At 41.4% G+C, this 17,339-nt stretch overlaps 1 protein-coding gene across 8 annotated transcripts in view; it reads left to right on the forward strand.

Moving 5' to 3' along the window:
- Nucleotides 1–6,853, forward strand: part of LOC121186848 (arf-GAP with Rho-GAP domain, ANK repeat and PH domain-containing protein 1-like) — a 47,294-nt gene extending 40,441 nt beyond the window's left edge. For 3 of the 8 annotated variants that reach the window (XM_041045675.1, XM_041045678.1, XM_041045683.1), the window contains 7 exons: nucleotides 54–199; nucleotides 303–385; nucleotides 664–723; nucleotides 2,900–2,963; nucleotides 3,258–3,416; nucleotides 5,134–5,171; nucleotides 5,949–6,853. In XM_041045675.1, coding sequence (XP_040901609.1) covers nucleotides 54–199; nucleotides 303–385; nucleotides 664–723; nucleotides 2,900–2,963; nucleotides 3,258–3,416; nucleotides 5,134–5,154 — 533 coding nt within the window. In that variant the 3' untranslated portion in view covers nucleotides 5,155–5,171; nucleotides 5,949–6,853. The remainder of the gene's footprint in view (nucleotides 1–53; nucleotides 200–302; nucleotides 386–663; nucleotides 724–2,899; nucleotides 2,964–3,257; nucleotides 3,417–5,133; nucleotides 5,172–5,948) is intronic. The other 5 variants (XM_041045677.1, XM_041045679.1, XM_041045680.1 and 2 more) reach the window with 5 other exon arrangements.
- The last annotated feature ends 10,486 nt before the right edge of the window (nucleotides 6,854–17,339 follow it).

Below are 17,339 nucleotides of genomic sequence, written 5' to 3' on the forward strand. Positions count from 1 at the left end.
GTTAGTCTTCCTCATAACTAACATTCCTATTAATCTCTCATTCTGCCCTCCAGCTAGTAAAGTGGATGTATCCAAACACGGCATGATGAAGTTTAGAGAGGAGCGCAGCATCCTGGGATTGGGACTGTCCTCTGGAAGTTTCCACGACCGATATTTCATCCTCAATTCCAACTCGCTCAGGATGTACAAGGAAGTCAGAGTAAGACTGACGGACACACAGACTCTTTTGTTTTCTCTGTTTTTGATGTCGTAATTTGCCGCAGGCTTATTCAATCTGTTCCTTCCTCTCTCTGATCTGTCAGAGTAACCGTCCAGAACGTGATTGGCCAGTGAAAAATCTAAGGGTTTACTTAGGTATCAAGAAGAAACTCCGCCCTCCCACATGGTGAGTATTGTACATGCAGTGTAGACACAGGTGTACAGGGTGCACTAATGTCACTTACTGTCCTCCTCGTGACTATGGATTTGGCAAAGCAATTTGTAGCTGCTCTGAATGGCAAGAGTTTTAAATATTTGCCTTGTCTGAAACAGCTCATGAGGGCTTGTAAAGAGTGACCACTGGGGGGCAGACTGAGCCCAAGAATCACAACCATTGGGACATTAACAGCTGTACTGCTGTTAAACTATTTTTATTTTTCTGTCTCTTTCTTTGTCTGTTTCTAGTTGGGGACTGACAGTGGTGTATGAGAGCAAGAAACAAGAGAGGCAAGAGAGACAGCAATGGTGAGTAGCTGTCCGGTGCAGTACGTAAAGGATGTGTTTCTTTTATACACTGAATACATGGCTGTCAGCCCAGAGCACTCACAGCTCGGGCCTGCTCATGTTCTCAGTTTCAACAAGCGTACGTGGTTTATTCTAATCTCTTTGCTTGCTTTTGTCTGTGGTAAACTTCAACCAAAGGCAGATTTTGTGCTGTGGTTTGCTCTCTGAGTTTCACTGTTACATTAATTCAGATAAAGATTATTGAACTTCTCAGAAATAACATCAGATTACTTACTGACCCGTTAGCGGTGCACGTAAAGATGAAGTCCTCATGCGTAAGTTGTGTGCGTATGTATGTGCATACTTGTAATCATCCTTTCATAACTGTGGCATGTGAGATCTGCATTGGCTGCATTTGCTGGACATGCGATGAATATTTCAACCATAATCTACAAAAACTAAGATTAAGGCAACTTTATTAATTTGTCTCATGGTTATGATTCAGAACTTGTACAACTCTCCAGAATGCACCTCAATTATCTGTTAAATCAGTATGGTGCATAGAATTGAAGAAGTGTTTTTTCCTTTTGATTTCATTCCTGTCCTACTTACTCAGTTAAAAACATCAAACTTATACTACAACAGCACTGTGGCTTTAAATCTCTGCAGCAGTATGCAGCCTCCAGTGCAAACTTATTTAGCTGTTCTGACATGTTTTCCTTATGTTCAGCAGGCAGTGGCCCTTTTTTTTTTCCTTAGTGGCAGTGTGATCACATTTTTGATGTGCATGTAAACATGACCAGTGTTAGAGAAAGCTGGCAGTTTCTCTGTAGGCAGAAAAAACAGGTCAGATCCCTGTGTGAGAATTCGGAGAAGGAGGCATATGAAAGGTCGGTTCCACCCAGGAGGGAAACGCACACAAGAACTCCTGCAACCATGCCTTTATTCTAATCCGGGTCTGTTCACATATACGTCCCTCTGTGCATGTGTGTGCATCAGCGGAACATCAGTATGTGTGTACATGCACGTACGTGCTCTGTGTGTGACTGTATGTTCATGTTACATTGGGCTCTACGCTGTCAACAGCGGTAGACATCAGCGCAGTTGTAATGGGAGTGCTGTTCTCGTCACGCTGTAGGCAGTATCATCTCTTGGTTACGCTCCATTGTCACATCGCTCACAGCAAAAAACACACCTGAGAGGAAGAAACAAAGGGGGGGGGGGGAGGTTGGAAGAAAGATAAAGAAGGAAGGGGGAGAAAGTGGAAGTTATAGAGGCAAAGTGTTATGCTGAAGGGGAGAAGCTGTATATAAAGTCAGAAATTTTGCATTTACTGCAAGTCAAAGAAAACTTAGGGAAGGGAAAAGTGGTTAGAGATAAGAAAGAAAAAATGGCAAAATTAATGGATAAGGAGCTGCCATGTGGCAGATGCTGCGCTGAAACCCACCTGCACTTTGTGTCGCTTGGTTTTATCCTGTTATTACTTCTATTCCATCAAAACTCTCAACACTTATTAATTTTCCTTTTTTGCTGTTTTATCAGCACACTGTTTCAGTCACTGTTCTTAAGCGTACAGGGACAGTGATAAATGTTTTGTAGAATTATGCTAATTTTATTCTGTGGATTCATGGATTTCCATCATGATAAATGAGCAGCATTTATTCTTCTGCAGTTGCTGATGGTCCAGATTAGAGATGCAGTTAATGGCACAGAAAATAAACGTAGTGTAGGAGATTAACGTGTAACTATAATTTAGGTGTGTGCGCTAGAATAGCGTGACTGTCTTCTTTTGAATCTCAACAGGCACTAATGAGCTCTGTTTGGCCTAATGAGCTCTGTGTGTGTGTGTGTGTGTGTGTGTGTGTGTGTGTGTGTGTGTGAGTTGTGTTAGCATGTGTGGCAATTCTCCTGACTGTGGCTAAATTTATGTCTGTGTTGTACACTGGATACTGTATGCTGCTTTGTTCTGAAGCCTGAATCAGTGTTTCATTGTGTCATAGCAGAGAGTGTCAATGTCAGTTAATATTTATGATTAGCTTTCTCTCCTTCTTCTGGGTCTATTTCCAAATTTTCCTTCGTCGGTGAATGCTTCTGTACCACACACACACACACACACACACACACACACCCACACCCACCACCTCCTGATTTTTATCACACTGTCTCCCTCACTTTATCACCCTCTATTTATTTGCAGGTATCTCTGCTGTGACACCCAGTCAGAAATGAGGGAGTGGTACGCTACTTTTCTCAGTATCCAGGTGTGATCTCACACACACACACACACACACACACACACACACACACACACACACACACACACACACACACACACACACACACACACACACACACACACACACTCACACACAAACATAAAAACAACCTAACAACCCAGACAATTTTAACACTATTATGCAATTTGTCATCAGTAACATGGTTTTTCTAAACCTGCTGATTCTTATGAAATGGTCCTGTTTGTGACACTGTAATAAAATCTAATCTGGCTCCCTCTCTTTATCTTTCCCTCTGTCCGTGTTCACTCCTCATTAAAGTACGACGGCAACGTGTGGCCTCAGGACGGACTCCAGCAGACACGGGTGAGCCGTGTTTTGCCGGATACGCGTCACGGTAACGTGTCACTGATACCACTGCGTGGCAGTGAGAATGAGATGCGGAACAGCGTAGCAGCTTTCAGCCAAGACCCGCTTGCTGTGAGTCAACCTACCAATCACTGGGACTAATCTAGGACAAGCCAGACAGCTCAGTCTAAAGCTGTGGCCTAATCAGAGACATTCATGCTGAACAGGTGGTCCAGACCCTCAACCTTGATCCTCACCGTAGAGCAGAACAAATGTGCTCTCATCTTGTTGTGTTCAAGTTGTGAGACTTGTATTTTACATTTGACCTCTATTCAGATTTTAAGTATTCCACACTTAAGACCTTGCATGAGAAGCTCAGCATCAGTCTTCTGAAATGTTTTCTTTTTATTATTCACTGCTGCCAAAAGGAGGACAGGAGTTGGGGGTTGCACCTGTGCAGGGTCAGTATCTCTGATCCATGATTCATCTATGATTTAGTCATCATGACAGGATCTGGGTTCTTAAACTGTGGGTTTTGACCAAAAATAGTCTACGGGGCTCCTTCTTTGTGAAACACGAGTGTGTGTCTGCAGGAGCCTGGATCCCAGGGCTAGAAAATAAATGACTTATTTGCGTCGGGGGGTCTAAAAATGTTTAAGAATCCAGACGACTTGAAGAGGAGTTAGACAGCAGCATCTTCATATTGCAGGAGCTTTGGACTGAGAACTAGCAAAAGAGAATTGTAACAAGAGTTACTCTGGTGATGCTCTGCCAAAGCTGGCGTCCAAACAGAGACAAAGAATAGCACATTTGAGGTGAACTCATCCCTGCAGGCAAACTGGTTTATACTGTGTTTCACAGCACCGCTGCTAAATCAGCTCTCAGAGTTGTGTGCTTGGCAAGAATTTGACAAACATCATCACTGTTGGTTTGTTGGTCTATATTTGAAGTATACTGACATTAAACCAGACCTGTTCAACAACATCAATATCACCCTCTCCATCTGTTGTCTTATTTTCAAAGAAAAAGTGAGTGCAGCCATCCAAAATAATTCACTCTGCACTCAGTCTTAGCGCTGTGGGGACCAAATGTCCACAATCTGATGATGCAGTTGTCTCCTCTTTTTGTTGCTGTTTGTAGCCATCACATACCTCTCATTAGTTTGCTGCAGACTGCGGTAGCAGATAAGAATTCAACTCAGTCTGCGGTTACTTCCACTGGCAATAACTTGATTTCAAGGTTGCTGTGTTGTTGCCTTCCAGATATTTTCTATTAATTCTGGCCTCTTCAATGCATTGACTTGTTGGGAGTGTGAGAGGAGGTGTGATTGCTTTGGTGATGGGATGGCAGCAGATGCTGGATTTATGCAGAATGTTTGTGTTTGTGGATGTGGATGTGGAGGAGCGAGATTCGCTGCATATTGATATGTCCAATTCTCAACGTGAAGTGAAAGAGCAAATATGGTACACTGACCATGTGTGTCAGGGTGTGTCTGTCTGCATTACACTCACTGACAGCTCACATAAGACCTGTTCTTTGTGTGTGTGTGTGTGTGTGTGTGTGTGAGAGAGAGAGAGAGAGAGAGAGACAGGATGGTTGACTGGTTCTGTTTATAAACTCTCAAGGTGAATTCAGTGATGTTTGCTATGACTTTTGAATGTTAATACCACAGTCTATACATCTCTCTTTCTCTTTTTTCTCACACTCAAACACACTTCTTCTTCACACCTAACTTCTGTGTTTCCCTTCTGTCTTCAGCCCATCGCTGTCTTCACCCCCTTGAGTTTCTCAGTGTCGCCATCTGTCCTTCTCCCACTCTGCTATAACCCTTTTATTGTTTATCTTTCAGCTCTTTAGGGATGTTCGATAATGGTCGGTGCAAGCAAGGTAAGACAGTTTCACACTTGGATTAGTTTTAAGGTGGATAACACACAAATACTGAACTGTTTTTAGATTTGATTCCCATGTCCGCAATGGATTTCATAGTCTGTGGGCTGATGAAAACATGAGTCTTCAATGATGAAACAAGTACTTGTAAATGTGAAGTGGTTCAGAACTTACTCTCTTGCAATTATTTTCAATTTATGATTACAGTTTTTATTATTAAACCTACAGTTGCAATAAGATAGTGAACCTTTGGATTATGAATCCAGTGACGACATGATTTTTATTTGCATTTTTCACTCATTTCTAACATTTCCAGACAAAATAATTGATGAATAATCAATCTGTTAACAGACAGATTAATCAGTAATGAAAAACAATTATTAAATGCAGCGCTAATTGTAAAGAAGAAGGGTTCATTGAAATTGACATATCATCAAGTTTAAGTGAAAGATAAAGTATTATCTCTCCATTTAAGCTGACCTGTTGGGTTATTTGTTGGGCCGGGTATTTGCCATTTATCTGCTCTCTTGACCGCTGCTTATTGAGTCCACATCATGTCAGCAGCCTCATATCTGGTTGCCATGGCTCCCAGACATTCGTAGTCTGGATGAAAAATTTAAGCTCGATCTCTCAGGGGACTGTGAAAACTGATTTTAGGGTTAAAGGATGAAAGCTGCACGTTAGTTTTCTCACGTTGTTTCAGTCAGTAATTCCTGTAGGAAAAAGTAGACCACAGAAATCTGAATCACTATCTCTCTGGATGTTTGTTCTTCAAAGGGCAGATGGTCGACTTCATGAGATGATCTCTGAACATCCCAATCACATCATCATTCTGTGACTGTACGGATCAGAGTGACGGACACTTATACTGTATCTGGATTATGGCCTTACACTGCAGTCTTCTCCACTGCATATGAACTGGAACAAAAAACTATACGGACAACTGGATCACATGTAAAATACAAGCTACACTGGTTTCCAGGCACAAAAGAGTAGTACTTGATGTACAGCAGATGCAGCTGGGAGCTGTGGCATTAAAATGAAAGAGAGACAGTTTGATAGACCACAATCACCCTGAAGATTTCCTGAATCACTTCCAGTTCATCGTGGAGCAAATCTGCGTTCAGTGTTGCACCAATGTTGCACTGTTTCCATTGGTCAGTGGCACGTGACTCAGTCACTGCTTTGTAATATAGGACAGAAGCATGAAAGACATACTGAGCAAAAACCTTAGTCAGGTTTTTTTTCTAGGCACTAGCATTGAGTGCTTAACAAATGTTTTTTTTTGTTTATTGACATGCAGTTGTAGCTGAATCAGATTTCTTATTTTGTGAGGTTTTTAGCTCTTTTTGCTCAATGAATTGTTTGGATAATCCTGCAATTCATAATTTAATAATTGCTATTGTAAGCAAAGTCAGTATCATATAAGACACCAGTGGAGTCTGATCCAGGGGGACCACGAGTGGTAGTGAGAGAAAGCTGAGAAAATGACAGGTGATGGACCACTGTCTGTTACACTGCAGGGCATTTGCCAGAACTGTGCTAAACCTCAGTCAGAGTCGCATATGTATGTGTGTATGACATTGTGTCTTTTTGGGAGTGAAGGAAGGAGCAGCTTGTGCTGAAAAACAAAAAACAACAACAACAACAAAAAAAAAAAAAAACATGATTTTTTTATTTAAGATTGAAAAAAGAAAGTCACAGGTGAGGGCAAAAAATTATTGGAATATGAGATAAAGCAAGAGAAGTACTTGATTTATTATTGTCCCGTATGTATTCTGTGTTCAAATAAACTGAGTGCACCTTATGTAGGTCACGTTTCAAACCATATTTGCTTATTCAAAGCGATGTTTCTGCCCTGACCTGATCAGTAGTTTTGTCTGTCCCAGTGATATTTCTTTTCTTCCTGTCCTCACACAGACCTCAGCGCCGTCTCCTCCGTGTAAAGCAGTGCTTTGAGGCTATACAGTACATGGGCGGTTTTGTCATTAACCAGCAGTATTTATGAAGGTTAAGACTGTGAATTATTCACATTGGAATAAACAGGTGCCTTTTGTTTTTGCACATCATAGAATCTTTGAAAAGTCTGAAAGCACAAGAAACAAACCTAATTGCATCGTCATCTTCTATCATTCTTGGTACTTGGGTCCAAACTTGTATATATTATAAAATTTAACATTCCTTACCAGATACATTGGACATTGACCATCCTCACTATCTTGTAGTGTTGCTGCCTGTTTGCCACCTGTAGGTTTTCCTTGTAAAGATTTTTTATTTATTTGGGCAGCAGAGGACGATGGCTGCTGCACTGTAGAATGTGTCTGCTCAGCTTCTGTTAGTAAATGTTAGTTTTAAATGCCTTAAATCACAGTACCTGTGAAAATGTGTATATATAGTACAGTGTATAAGTATGTGTTATTAGGTGCCCTCCAGGTCAGACCTCAGCAGGAAGGACAAAGTCTTCAATCCATGAAAATACAGTGCTTATAGAAGGTATCATCCCACCATGTGCTTTTTATGTTTTATTGTTTTATAACATTGATGTACTATAAGGAAACTTTTGTGACACTGATAGTGAGAGAAATGAAAGCAAATATCTACAAATTGATCAAAATCAGACACCAACGTTAAACACATAATAATTGTTTGTGGAAGTATTCAAGTTGCGTGGGTTCTGTGAGTGAACGGCTTTTAATGTCCGGCTACAAGATCCTGATCGTAAGTCCTGTCTGATCTGATTTTTACCTGACCTTCAGGAGCCTTTCGAGGCCTGCTGCAGAGAAACGTTCACATGACACTGCCACTGACCAGGTTTCATTTTGGGAAGGGTGACATGCGGTGCCTGGCTTATGGCAATTAAAGCTTTTAGTATAATAATCACAAAGCTCAGCTTCCCACCTTTTTCCGCTTTGTTTCTTGGTCACCCACGTGCCTTCTGCTAAATGTTTTTAAGTCGTGAGTTTAACATCTCCAAAGTGAGGCTTCAGTACAGTTGTTGTATGCACCTTTTTTCCCATCATGCTATACTTTTACAGCTGTTGTCAGTTGTTCCAGCCAAATTAACACCTGTGCTATTTTCTCTCTCTTTTTTTTTTTTTTTGATGGGATGGCTCTTATTGCACCTTTAAGGGTAATTAACTTTTTGTGTTAGTTTTTTTGCATTGTCCCCCTGAGTGGTACTTTTCAGCTTTTCATCCTTTACATCCTTAGTATGTCACAGTGTTGTTTTAAAACAATAAAGTATAAAGGTCCAACATGGGGTGGTGAATACTTTATATATGCGGTGTACATTCTCTCTCTGTCTCTTTTCTTATTCTGTTACTCTGCATTTTACTGATTTTCCATCTCTGAAACTCTAATAAAAACATTCCGATAGTGAGGTAGTGTCAATGTATGCGCATTGTGTCTTTCTGGACATGCATATAATTATAGTGCATATGGTTTCTTTTATTCAAAAAATGTGTTTTTTTTTTTCCCAAAAGGTTGATGGCCACCAGCGCTGCCTTTTCTTCATGGTAATCCACTTGTTTGGTGCTGTTGGTGCTTTTATGAAATTAATGTATACACACACACAAAAACACCCATATATACGCAGTCATACTCTAATCTGCCCTAGAGGGCAACTGTGACAAGACAAGCTGGACTACAAACACATACACAACACATTACATGTGTACATATACGGTAAACACAAATACATAGGGACAGAAACTTTTGTGAGCCCTGCGGCTTTCATGACAATGTCATGCTACACTACTGCCATAAAGTGGAAGCCTATAGATGTGCTTCAAGGAAAAATGTCAGGAGTGTGTGTGGGGTACAGTGATCATAGGGAGAGCCCTGAGGAGGTTTCCTCTGTGTGTCTGTCTGTGCGTGTGTGTGTGAGTCACGGTGGTCCACCAGCTCTACGTTCATTCTTCTAAACAGAGCTGACACATCAGGGTCACTCTGTACCTCAAGACACACACCGGAGAGCCCCGCAAGGGGCTAACACTCAGGAGACCTTCACTATACTGTCCACACACACGCACAGGAGACCCACTCGGGGGGAGGAACACACAAAAGAGGATGCTTAGGCGTAGACATACACACTAAAATGGCCTTTACTATATAGGTCAAAGCAGCAGTTGCATAAAGTGAAGGGATGAAGACAGATGAGTGCAGTTCAGAGAAGACCCACAATTTGGACGAAGGAGATAAAGTCAAAAGTGAGCAAATGAGCTTCAGGGGTGGACCTGTGGGGTGGCAGAGCGAGCCAAGTGTTAAGACCTGCCAGCTCCCCAAAGTAAAATGCAAATATTCACCGAGCACAGTGTGTCACAAGTCCTGAAATAGACAAACAATAGGAGGGACAACAGCAGGCACCTGCCTCCCGCAGAAATCTGGACATCCACCTGTGTGAGCCAGTTTCCTTCATTTCCACTTAGAACACACAGCAACAAGAACAGCATGAGTGAGTGACACTTAAATTGGCTTTCACTTCATGCTGCACTGCATCAGCAGACGTGGAGGCTTCTTTTATGCCAAGTTTGGCCTCAGCCGAGTCCGTAATGGGAAGCCTGTGTGAGTTTGAGTCCATAATGACAGATTGTGGTCATTGTTTGCTCAGAGATCTAGTTCACCTGATTTTGTTAAGTTGTATTTATTACAGTTCAATTCGAATTATAGTAGATTACACATGTATTTGTACATTTAATATTCCTCTGTATACCAATCACAAGGATTTGTATAGGATGAAAATTCAAACCAAACAGAGTAGAATCAAATACAGAGCCAACATGATTAATTTCAGTGGCTTTTTTTCCCTTCATTCCTTTCTCACTATGGTTAAAAAAAAACAAAAAAAAACACCCTCATTTTTAAAACTGTAATCTGAGGGGAAGGGTTTGAGGGTTTTGGGAGTGTTGTTGGCCACTCGTTCTTCCATATTTAATCACAGCGAAAATCTTTGTCAGATTCAGTGAAGCCTGATTTGAATTTGGGTTAATTTATCTCAGGACATGTTTGGAAATAGCCCATGTGGTTCAGCAACCGCTGTTTTGAATTGCAAATCAGTGCAATTTTTATGATTTTTTTTTTTTAAACGAACCCACAAGTGGCTTTAAATAGAATTGGTTCTGTTAGCTGATTATCCACCCTGCTTTTTGTATGACAAACAGACAAACAGATGTATTCACCGGAACTAGACCCACAGAAACACCTTTTCAGACCATCACGATCACATCAGACCAATTTAAAGTAATTTAATCAATTTGTCCAGTTATTTCTATTGTGATTGTTGCCTTTGAGACTGTTTTAGGCCTCTCTTCAATAATATGAAACACTATTGTACTTTTGGACAAAAGGGGCCGCATGAATGAAGCTTGATTTGAAAGTATCATTCAGCGGCCTTTAAAAGCAAACAACACCCTGACCTGCAACTAGATCTGCAACAGAAATTATTGGTTTGTTTGCACTGCTCATTAATAATATATGTCTGTAACATTCTGTAGGTTTCAACCTACAAATCATATTTATCTGTCATGCTTTATGTCCTTCACTGCACCCTCTACATTCACCTGCAGTGTGAAGCTGCGTGAGGCATCAGTCCAGATTTTGGATAATTAGTCTGCGCCCTGCCAGAACCTGCCACCACCCCTCTGTGAAACTTCCTAATCCACCACTGATGAGCTTTTGACAAGTTTTGCAGGTATAATCGATTTTACATTTCATATTCATTACACGTTTTTCTTCTTTTTGATCCGTGACAAAATCATTTCAGCCTCAGAAACCCTGATCTTCTGCTTTGTTGTCAAGGAAACCAGCCAAGCAAGCACCGATCACATCAAAGGTGCTGATCCTCGCCGCATTTTGACTATAAAAAGCATTACTGTCGGAGGCTATACTGTATTTTATTTAACATAACACTTCAAATCATTGGGGCCGTGCTCATTGCATTGCTGAAGCAGTATGTGCCTTTTCTTTTCCCCGTCTCTGAAATGAAGTTCAGAGCCAGGCGTTGATATAAGCAGCTGTCAGGGAGATTGAAGAGGTGTGAAGAGACATGTACAGGTGAGAGGGGAAGCACATCAACCCTCTGCCAAGCTTTTTGTTCCTTGTCATACCGGATCCTTGAATAACTTGTCACTTAGATTAAGATAATGAGACGTGAGAGATTAAAAAGTCAGAGCGGCTCTGTTGTCTACTCTGAATTTATTTTGGTGACTCAGGCAGAAGAAGTAACTGACCTTTTAGTTCAATCACAGGTAAAATCTCCTCTACAGGCATTAATATAGAAAAATAAGTTCAGTTATGATGGTATAGTGTCCTATTTATAGTTAATGTTAGTTATGTAACTCTTCTGTGCACTATTTTTCTATTGGTTGAGATGTGGCTTACATTACCTATCAATAGCACTGAAGTGAACCTGATTTTCACCTCAATGAAATGGTTTCTGAGACTTTAAACAAAGGTCTGGAGCCTTTTTCATATCACCATCAGTGTAAGTGCCAAAGAAAATGTCTTAACAAGACGGTGAAGAGATAACAGCAGGTGGAGAGATGAGCGGGAAGGGAGTTCATCCCAAGAGACTTTGAAGCTAGTGAGCAAAATACTGATGCACAAAATGAGCTACATTATGTTTACATAAAACCTCCATTAATTAGTGCAGTAGAACATTTATTGGCTCCTTCAGGTCAGCAGCCAGATACATAATATTGATTTGAATTTAACATGTTTAACCACCAAACGTACAGTCAGCCTGCAGCCAATCTAGACTATACTGTTAGAGTTAAAACTCATTTCTAATGTCAACAAAAGAATTGAAAAGGAAATACTGATAATGTTATTTATTTATTTAAGTTAATCCCATTTGAATTACACTCTGGCAAATAATCTCCCTTCAGGAGAACTCAGCACGTTGAGGTTTCTAGGTTATGTGGTGCTTTGTTAGCTTCTCAGAGAAGAGCATCTTTGCATTCACACCTGAGGGAAGACCACTAATGCTACACCCCACAACACTCACTGTCTTAAACACATTTGCCCTTAACATTGGCTGAAATAACTACAGATGAACTGTAGAAGCAGTGGAAATACCATACTACTATACTAAATGTGTATAAGCAGAGACTGGTGTAAACAAACTTATTGCCTCAATGAGTGTGGAGGCTTTCACTTCACAATACTATCAGTTTGAGTTTTAAGGTCACAATAGCAATAAAGATATAAAACAAAAAAAACCTGTATGGAAATTAATCAAGGACATTGCGATATATACTGCAGTACATGCGCCTGAGCACCAGAGTCCTTAGCTTGACCATAACTTGTTAAGAATTAAAGCTCAATACATCGCAAACATCAGGTGCCTCATGAAGAAGATTGTGTGAAATGGTCAAAAACTCAAAACAGCTGCTAAATGGACCTTGTGGTGAGACTGTTTTTTTTTTCAAGCAACAGAAAAACTTTCCAAAATATTATGATAATAATATAACTCCTTGACTCAAAAAGCAAATCAGAACAAACAAATGATGCATTCAGAGTCTGCAAAGATGTGTTTGTCACAGCACATCCTTCAAATGCAAACCTCTGCTTCCTTCAATCTGAGAAAAGCTGATATTTACGGTAATTTTCAGATTGTTGAGCTGCAACACTGGACCCCTGCACAGAATAAACACTCACACACACCCTGGCTAATCCTGCTCTCTGACCTTCATGGTGAAATGCAAAGTACAAGTCTATGAGAATCTTAAACAAGGGAGAAAAAACACACAAACAGCCACAGTCTAAGGCACGAATTGATTTATATTAATGCAGCTGTGCTGTTTCCTAGTTCTGACACCAAAATAAACGTACGCTGCATTCGCTCCTCCGACTTTATACCCTCAGTTGTTCTTTGCAGCTCCCGGGTGTGTTTGTGCGTGCTTTTGTGTGCTCTAGTCCTTCTGGAGAGTTAGAGTGAACTTGTGTGATCCTGAGAGGGTTCGATGGTCTGCAGTGCCACGTGGAGCATCTCTCAGCTGGATACAGTTCATCTGAACAGTTTCCTTTAATACATTTCATCAACACCTTGTCTTTAGTCACTTCCAGCTGACTAAAAAACACACAAACACTGATACATACATACACTCAGTCTCCTCTCCCGCTCTTTCTCTGCCTTACACACACACACACACACACACCCATATTGACTTTAATCACACACACACACCCTCACACACTTCTGAGTCCTGCAGCACTTCTTCAGTTCTGCGAAAGCTGTTGTGCTTCGCTGCGTCTGATTACCACCCTCCAGCCCCTCCCTTCAAGTTTATCACCAATTACTTGTCCTCAAGAAAAAAAAAAAAAGAAAAAAAAGAAAGGGAAAAAGCCCCCCCTCCTCGTCCCCATGGCAACCACTCTCCTCTTCTCCTTTTCTGCACAATCAATCAGACAACGACTGTCTAGCTGTCCTGCCCCAGCCGGGCTAAAGTGGAGAGATACAGTACAGGAACCAAATATCACTCGCAGAGGTTTGGCGCACAAGCTATTTTTGGTCATCGTCACCCACAACGGTGCCTCTGCCTGTCCTCCATCTTTGCCTTGCGTTTGCTTTCTTTCTGCTTGTTCTTTAGTCACCTCTGACAAAACTGACAAAATATACTTTAGAGAGCGTGGCCATCAAAATCTTGGCCATCTTCGCTGACAAAATGCAGATATCCTTGTGTTTTACTAAGGAGACATGAATATTTAGTGATACCTTAGTTATGCTGAGTGTGCACTCATATTTTGAATGTTGCACCTTGCAGAATTAACTATTTAAAGGAAAGGTCTTTGCCAAGAGTTAAATGGTAATAAGCATTTTCTAAAATATCAAGCTATTCCTCACGTCTCACTGCTGGATTCAATTAAAAGCAGGTCTGGATGAGCGATGGCTAACAGGATAAAATATAAATGCCTCTCTGTCTCTTTCCTCCACATGCCTGTCCCATATCTTCCTCTGTCTTCCCCTCTACCTGTCTGTTCTTTTTTCCCACTCTTTCCCTACTTCCCTCCTCCCTGTTGTCTTTCTTTGACTTTATCTTTCATTCTGCTCATTTCTCACCAGTGGCAGACACAGAGAAATTGGAGAACATTTCATGTCCGACACTCAGCTTATCGCACAGATACAATCACCATGGAGGGACTCAGGAGGAGGTGGTGGTGGGGAGAGAGGCTGGCTGGAGGGAGGAAGAGAAGAAATTACAGAAAGAGGAAAGAGAGAGAGAATGGAAAGGTGTAGAGGTATAAAAGGGATAAGAGATGGTACCGCAGGAAGAGGGGAGGAAGGATGATTGAAAAGAAAACACGCAGGTATGGGGAAATGTGGTAGGAGAAAGGAGCTGAAATTGTGAAATGAACACTCACTGAAAGAAGGGTGATAGAGAGAGAAACTGGGGAAGATAAAGAGGAAACGAGGAGGTAATAAGGATAGGGAAGTAAGAGGTGATGAATGTAGATAGGCATGAGGCGGCGGTGTAAAAGTGACAGAGAAGAAAGAGCTAGGTGTGATAGGAGAGCCATAAAAGAAGGCTACAGAGAACTGTATGTCCAAACAAACTTAAGATATTTAAGATTTTTTTTTGGTTTTAGAAACACCACTGTTTTTTATCCAAAGATACGAAACACCCTGACAATCAGGAAACCCCGTGAGCTGAAATCAATGACGGAAGGGAAAGAGCAGAGGAAGAGGAAGGGAGTGGTGGAGAAGGATGGAGGGGGGAGGAGGAGGAGGAGGAGGAGGAAGGGAGGGCCTGGGAGACAAGTGCTAATAGTAGGTTAGTCACTCTAAAGATGCTGTGGGCAAGTGTACCACAAGTCACTGCGTCTGTGTGTGTGTGTGCGTGCGTGCTTGTGTGTGCGTGCGTGCGTGTGTGTGCGTGCGTGTGTGTGCGTGTGTATGAATTTATGAGTGAGGGTTTTATGAAACAGGATGTGCACAAGCTGACGGACTGAGGAATTTGCCCCTTAATCACTGTACAGTTTAATTAAACCTGATTGATTTGATGAACACACACACACACACACATACACATACACACACACACACACACACACACACACACACACACACACACACACACACACACACACACACACACACAGCCGCGCGGCAGATGATGTCACAGTATTATATTGTAAAGGCAGCTGTAGCAGCAGTGGCGTCATGTTGCCAGTATGCTGGCCAACACATTTCTCTCCTGACACAGTGGCTTAAATAAAACTTATCTCTTTAGACACTGTGACAGCGAATCTATCTTTTTTTCTCATCTTTTTTTATCTCCCTCTCATTCTTCCTTTTTTTCTGCTCCCTCGGGCACACAGACGGCACATTACAGTGTTCTGTTTGCGTATTTCACTGACGTCTTAATCCCCTCTTTGGCCCTCCCGACTCCAGGACACAGTCACAGTCATTACAAACTCATGTTCTGTGGACAAGCTGTGTTCCAACTATCAGAGCTTTACTTTAAAATCGAGTCAAGAGCTCACAGTTTTCCAAGATGCAAACTATGTCAGGAGGAATTACTGGGGGAAATTTGTGTAAGAGGATGTACAAGAGAGCTGATGTGATGGTGTGGCCATTGAAAACATGTATGAAATCAGATGAAAACATGTAAAGGTCATAAAATGCACAGTACAGTGATGTGGTTTTTACATTTGGAGACATCGATTTCACATGCCATTAGCTGTCCTGTGAAAACCATGTCAGCTGAGAAAGACAATACCGTTTTCATGGTATTTTTTCAGTAGGATTTTCTCAACCCATAAAGAAACAGTTCGTCGGTTTGTCTGAAACATTTTTAAAAATCACCAAAATTCGAGATTTGTGGTTTTCACTCATTCAGTGTCAGTGTTTTTATCCATGGTGGGATGACTTCACATCAAAACAGCTTGGAGATAGACACACAAGAACTCATCACAAACAGGTCCCAAATTCAGCAAAAAAAATAACGCTGAAAACAATTATAGAGAGAATTTAACCCCCCCTCCGCCTGCACAGACGTGTGAACCAAGCCATAGCCCCATCTGGATGTAGCTTTCCTAATGTGTTTGTTCAAGCACACCTGTGTGGATCATTTTATTTTAACCAGTGATAACACCTTACTAATGGCTGAGCCTCAGTGCTGAGAAATAAGACATAAAGGTGGTCACTGCACAGACAGGGGAGGACTTCATGCATCATATGTCTGCAGTTAGGATCACCGCTCTGAGCACAAAGCAGCATGGGTGCTGTTCAGGGAACGAGAGAGAAAATAGAGACTGTGCAGATGATGTACCCACAGGGCCTTCTCCTGTGTGTGTGTGTGTGTGTGTGTGTAGTCCTGGGTTATGCTCTCTGAGTTACATAAGCTGTTTGGGAAAAGGGCTAAACTGTGCACACAGTAAAAGGAGGGGTGGGGGGGGTATCAAAAATACATCTTCCAAGGGCTGAAAATAACACAGATTGTATCCTAAGTTATACACACACATACACACTAGCTAGAGTAATTCCACAGTCTATTCCCATTATGATTCTCCAAACTTCTCTGCCAGTTTTTTTTAATGTGCGCAAAACTTTTGACGTTGTAGCATAATCCTCTTTTCTCTCCTCATTTCTCTCCCTTCTGCAAAATCACCCCGCTCATCCCTCTCTCCTCCAACTTCATTATTCGTTTCACTGTGCCTGCCCCGGTTGTGTGCATGCACATACGGCGCAGTGATGTATGTTGCTGTGTGACGTACCAGGCTGCTGCTAAGCCTTAGAAACGTATCAGCATTTTCCAACAAATGCCACCATCTGTGTGAGAGTGATGCCTGAGTGTCTGTGTTGTGTGCTTACGCATGTCGCTTTGCACTTAAGGGATAATTCCTACTTTTGTTATTTGATGCATTTATTTATTTATTTATTTTAATGCACTGACTGGAGAGCACTTTAAATTTCGTTGTACCTGTGACAATGACAATAAAGATCTATTCTATTCTATTCTATTCTATGATGTGCATAGAATAGATGATGTGCATAGTGTAGAATACAGAAAACACTAAATTGCTGTAATGGTTTGGTTTTCTGGTATTTACATAAATGCAAACAGCCAGATTTAGTGGTAGATTTGAGCTTCGGTAAGAGAAACTGTTTTTCAAGGAAGCCTCAGCTGAAGTTGGCTGATACAACCCCTCAGATCACACACTGTGCAG

The sequence above is a fragment of the Toxotes jaculatrix genome, chromosome 9 (assembly GCF_017976425.1).
Source record: "Toxotes jaculatrix isolate fToxJac2 chromosome 9, fToxJac2.pri, whole genome shotgun sequence".
NCBI lineage: Eukaryota > Metazoa > Chordata > Actinopteri > Toxotidae > Toxotes > Toxotes jaculatrix.